This window comes from Arachis stenosperma, chromosome 2, assembly GCF_014773155.1.
Source record: "Arachis stenosperma cultivar V10309 chromosome 2, arast.V10309.gnm1.PFL2, whole genome shotgun sequence".
NCBI lineage: Eukaryota > Viridiplantae > Streptophyta > Magnoliopsida > Fabales > Fabaceae > Arachis > Arachis stenosperma.
This window is the reverse complement of record NC_080378.1, coordinates 5,853,540-5,858,448: the sequence shown is the minus strand read 5'-3', so window position 1 is coordinate 5,858,448 and position 4,909 is coordinate 5,853,540. Positions and strand designations below refer to the sequence as shown.

The window sequence follows — 4,909 nt, the reverse complement described above, 5'->3', positions numbered from 1 at the left end:
AGGATCTAACTATTATTGTTACTATTATATTGTCCTCATACTACCCAAGAATATAAATAAAATCTCATAAAAAATAACACTAGAATATGAAAAAAAAATGTATACAAGATTCATCAATACACACTTAAACGGGTTGTTGTGCCATTTTTATTCCGTTTGTTATGGGAAAATAAATTGGGTAAGATATATCCCATCATGCATATATGCATAAATTTATTTTTATATTTGATTATTAGACATAAAAAATTGTGTGTGTTATGACTCCAAATAAAACTCTTCATCAAAGCGAATATTCCTTTACACAAAGAAAATAAGAAAAGAGAGAGTCACGCTATATATACTTAATAAATGAGAAGATTACCAACAACTTTCTTCCTCTATAAGAAAACAAAGCAACAAAAATTAGTTTAAAGCAAAACAAAAGAAAAAATAAAGGGAAAAAAAGGTGTACGTATAGACCAAAGTAACAATGGCGCGTGCGGGCGAAACACAACCCAATCTAGGAGCTTACTTTTTCCGAAGATTTCGTCATGCACCCGTGGCGGCGCAGCTCTAACAATGCCTCCTCAAAAACTTAAAAATTAAAATAAATAAATATATAAAAAATTACCACAAATTTAATTCCATTAATATTTTCATTAATTTAATTAAATAACAATAATTATTAATCATTAGTATTTGTCTTGGGCAAATATACGGTTTCGGATTACTTTAGTAGCACATACTATTTCTTTGCCTAGTAATAACATAAGCATAACGGTTATGAGTTCACCCCTTTATCTTTCTCTTTCTCTTTCATATCCCTTCAATTCTTCCTCTATATATATTCCATGGTGACCCAACCAAACTCCATCATACTCACAAGTCACACATAACCTTCACTCTCCAAAAAAAACTCTTCTCTCTTTCTCAAAATCTCTCTAGTAAGTCTCAAACTTTTCAATTTCAAGTTTCAACTTTCAACCCTAATACTAATACCTTGAATTAGTAGTAACCATGACAAGCCACATTGAGAACCTTTGGGTGTTGGCCTTGGCCTCAAAATGCACACAAGAGAACATTGCATGGTCACTTTTGATCATGGCCATACTCATATGGCTAACCATGTCCTTCTATTACTGGTCTCACCCTGGTGGTCCTGCTTGGGGAAAGTACTATTCCTACTTCTACTACTACCACCGTTACTGCTCTACTTGGACATCAAAAAAGACATCATTACCGACACAACCTCACCAAGAACAACAACGTTGCTTTTCATCAAACGAGGATAAAAATATGATTCCTGGCCCCAAAGGATACCCTATTATTGGGAGTATGGCCCTTCTGTCTTCCCAACTAGCACACCATCGTATCCTCGCCGCTGCAAAGGCATGCAACGCCACGAGGCTGATGGCGTTCAGTTTGGGAGACACAAGAGCTATAGTCACGTGCCATCCTGATGTAGCACGTGAGATTCTTAATGGGACGGTCTTTGCTGATCGTCCCATTAAAGAATCAGCTTATAGCCTCATGTTCAACCGGGCCATCGGGTTCGCGGCCCACGGCACTTACTGGCGCACCCTCCGTCGCATCGCCGCCACACACCTTTTTTCACCTAAACAAATTAAGGCCTCGGAGACTCAGAGAGCCGAAATCGCCACAAATATGGCCGCCATACTCGGCGATGCTTGCGGTGGCGCCGCCGTCACGGTTCGTGAAGTGCTCAAAACGGCGTCGTTGAGCCACATGATGAGGTTGGTTTTTGGGTATAAGAAAAACTTGGGAATGGAAGGTGAGCTCAGAGGATTAGTGGAAGAAGGATATGATCTGTTGGGTACCCTTAACTGGGGGGATCACTTGCCCTTCCTAAGGGACTTTGATTTTCAGAGAATCCGGTTCAGGTGTACGGAACTGGTTCCGAAGGTGAACCGCTTCGTTGGTTCGATCATCGATGAACACCGAACCGACAAGAACAGGAACAGCGCCAACAAGGATTTTGTTGATGTCTTGCTCTCTCTCCAAGGACCCGATAAGTTGTCTGAATCCGACATGATTGCTGTTCTTTGGGTAAGTCAGAAACACTTTTCTTTTTCTTTTAGAATTTTTTTACTACGTTTTAAAATATGTTACACTTTTTAACATTTTGAGAAATTCTGGTGTGTTTACAAATTTAACATTTCATACATACACAGTTATTATTTTATTTTAGATACACTTAATTAATTTTGAGGCTCAATCATTTTTATTATAAATAGTTATACATATGATGAGTTGGTAAAATTTTTGCAATTTTTTATTTATGCGAGACAATACTTGGGAAGGATGAGAAAATATGCTATCAAACTTTATCTATTTTGTCTATACCATATGAGAAATGTCCAGGCAAAATAGTGCAAACTATTAATTTTTGCAAAAAAAAACAAATCTTAGAAGTACTTTTAAATGCATATTTGTGATTTTAATATGTTTTATTGGCCCACACCTTAGTGCAGATAATGCCTAATCATAAAAAGTTTGTTTCTTTCAACAAACATAAATAAAAAAGTTTGCTCGATAGGGAGTATTCTGACCAAAATTATTTATCATTCAACGCAAGTTTGAATAATATATTTTAATTTGAAAATGCTGAAGTTTATTAATTTTTTTGTTCTATCTTTCAGGAAATGATTTTTAGGGGAACCGACACCGTCTCGGTTTTGATAGAGTGGATACTAGCAAGGATGGTCCTTCATCCAGACGTGCAACGCAAGGTTCAGGATGAGCTGGATACGGTGATTGGCTCACGTGGCACTATAACAGAGGATGACGTGGCGGCATTGGTGTACCTCCCGGCAGTGGTAAAGGAAGTTCTAAGGCTTCACCCTCCGGGTCCACTTCTTTCCTGGGCCCGGTTGGCCATAACCGATACCATCGTTGATGGATATCATGTCCCCAAGGGGACTACGGCTATGGTCAACATGTGGGCGATAGCTCGTGACCCGTCTGTGTGGAAGGACCCGCTTGAATTTAAGCCCGAGAGATTCGTTGAGAATGAAGGAGGGGTTGAGTTTTCTGTTTTCGGGTCGGATCTTAGGCTTGCTCCTTTTGGGTCTGGTCGACGGGTTTGCCCCGGAAAAACCTTAGGTTTGGCTACTGTGATGTTTTGGGTGGCATCTCTCTTGCACAAGTTTGAATGGCTACCTTTAGATGGAATGGACGGTGTTGATCTCTCCGAGGTATTAAGGCTCTCTTGTGAAATGGCTAAGCCTCTCAGGGTTAAGGTTTGCCCTAGGCTTATTAAGGCTAATTATGAAAATTAGAAAAAATATGCTAATCTTAAGTGGGAAAATAGTAAGGAGGTAAGAGAAAAAATGAGGAAAAAAAAAAGGGAAAGAATGAAGACAAGAGTTTTAAGGTGAAGCATGTGGCAGGGGTTTGGTGGCAGATATATGGTCTTTTGAATGGAATCAATGGATAATTGATTGAACAAATGAGGATGGGGTTGGCTCTTTTTCTCTATGATGGGTTTTTCAGGTTTTCTACTTTTATTTTTATTTTTAGTTTTGTTTTATTTAACAATTAAGTATCAAGTTGTCCTAGTGTTAAAGGTGGAAGTAGCCTTTGTAAATATTGGTGGAATTAATACAAGTTTTTTTTTAAGTTTTATCTTTTTTTTATTGTCATTTTCTTAGCTTAATCACCTCCTATAAATTTATTATCATTAAGTAATAAGACAATTTTTTTCCTTATAAAGAATTACATAGAAAAATATATAAGTATCAATTATTATAAGGTTAGGACAAAATATTAATGTGGATAAAGCTCACAACTATGATATATATAGTACTCTCTTAACACTATGCAAGCCTTGTGTGGTTCCATCAGTTTACTATTCTTTCACACATAAAGAGAAAGCTAACATAGTCCCTTACTATCCACCGATCCATGCTGCCATGTTTTCTTTTATTGGTTATTATATTAGATTCAATAACTTGACAACATATTAGAAAGATGAATAATAATAATAATAATAATAATAATAATAATAATAATAATAATAATAATAATTTAATTATTTGATTTATTTAATGAATTTATTAATAAAAAGTATAAAATAGATATAATATTTTATTCAATTATGAGAGATAGAATAACCTAATTTTATTACTAGTCTTGCTTGAATTAAGAATATTTTATAAGTACTCAACTCTAATATAAAATTAAAATTTATTCAATTTAATTTAAAGTACTCAAAGATACCTAGTAACATTTTTTAAAATTGAATTAAACAAATTCAATTATCATAAATTTATTTTCAATGAATGGCAAAAAAATATGGAGAGAACTATCTGTTTTTAAAGTGTACTATGGGGGTTGTATAAGTTGTAAACATGTGTTTTTCGTGACAATGAATTATTAGCGCAAAGGTTTCATTATATTATAACCTTTTTTAAAGCTTGAAAAACTTCAAGTCATTTGTTGATTTGGATGCATTTGTATCCCACATAAGTTTGCAATGAATCTATCTTTCTTTTATGATTGTCCTCCACTCAGATGTAGTAAAATTATACACAAAATAAAAAAAATACACACAAAAACACACACACACATATATATATATGAAATTATTTATAATTATTTATATAGAATAATAAGAATAAATGAACTCATATTTATAGAATTTTTTATTAATTTTTATTTCATTTTTTTAACATAAGAAAACAAGATAAAAAAAAAGTGTCCTCAAATTTATGAATATGAGTTTAAGTATGATTGATATGTAGAAGATTTAAGTCCTTTGTGGATATTTAATTTAAAAAAATAATAATAGAAAAAGGAAGAGAAAAGACTAAATGGATAAAAGATAGTACAAAGATGATCAAGCCAAATCTCTTATTTGATCCACACTACCTAGAAAGCCAAATTCTTTGCCATGCTTTATTTATTTTAT

At 34.1% G+C, this 4,909-nt stretch overlaps 1 protein-coding gene across 1 annotated transcript; it reads left to right on the top strand.

The window, feature by feature from the left end:
* The first annotated feature begins 845 nt into the window (after positions 1-845).
* Positions 846-3,618, top strand: LOC130961570 (cytochrome P450 78A3-like). Its single transcript, XM_057887519.1, has 2 exons — positions 846-2,046; positions 2,640-3,618. Exons 1-2 carry the CDS (start codon positions 997-999, stop codon positions 3,276-3,278), a joined length of 1,689 nt encoding a protein of 562 aa, XP_057743502.1. The 5' UTR covers positions 846-996; the 3' UTR covers positions 3,279-3,618.
* Positions 3,619-4,909: the final 1,291 nt, after the last annotated feature.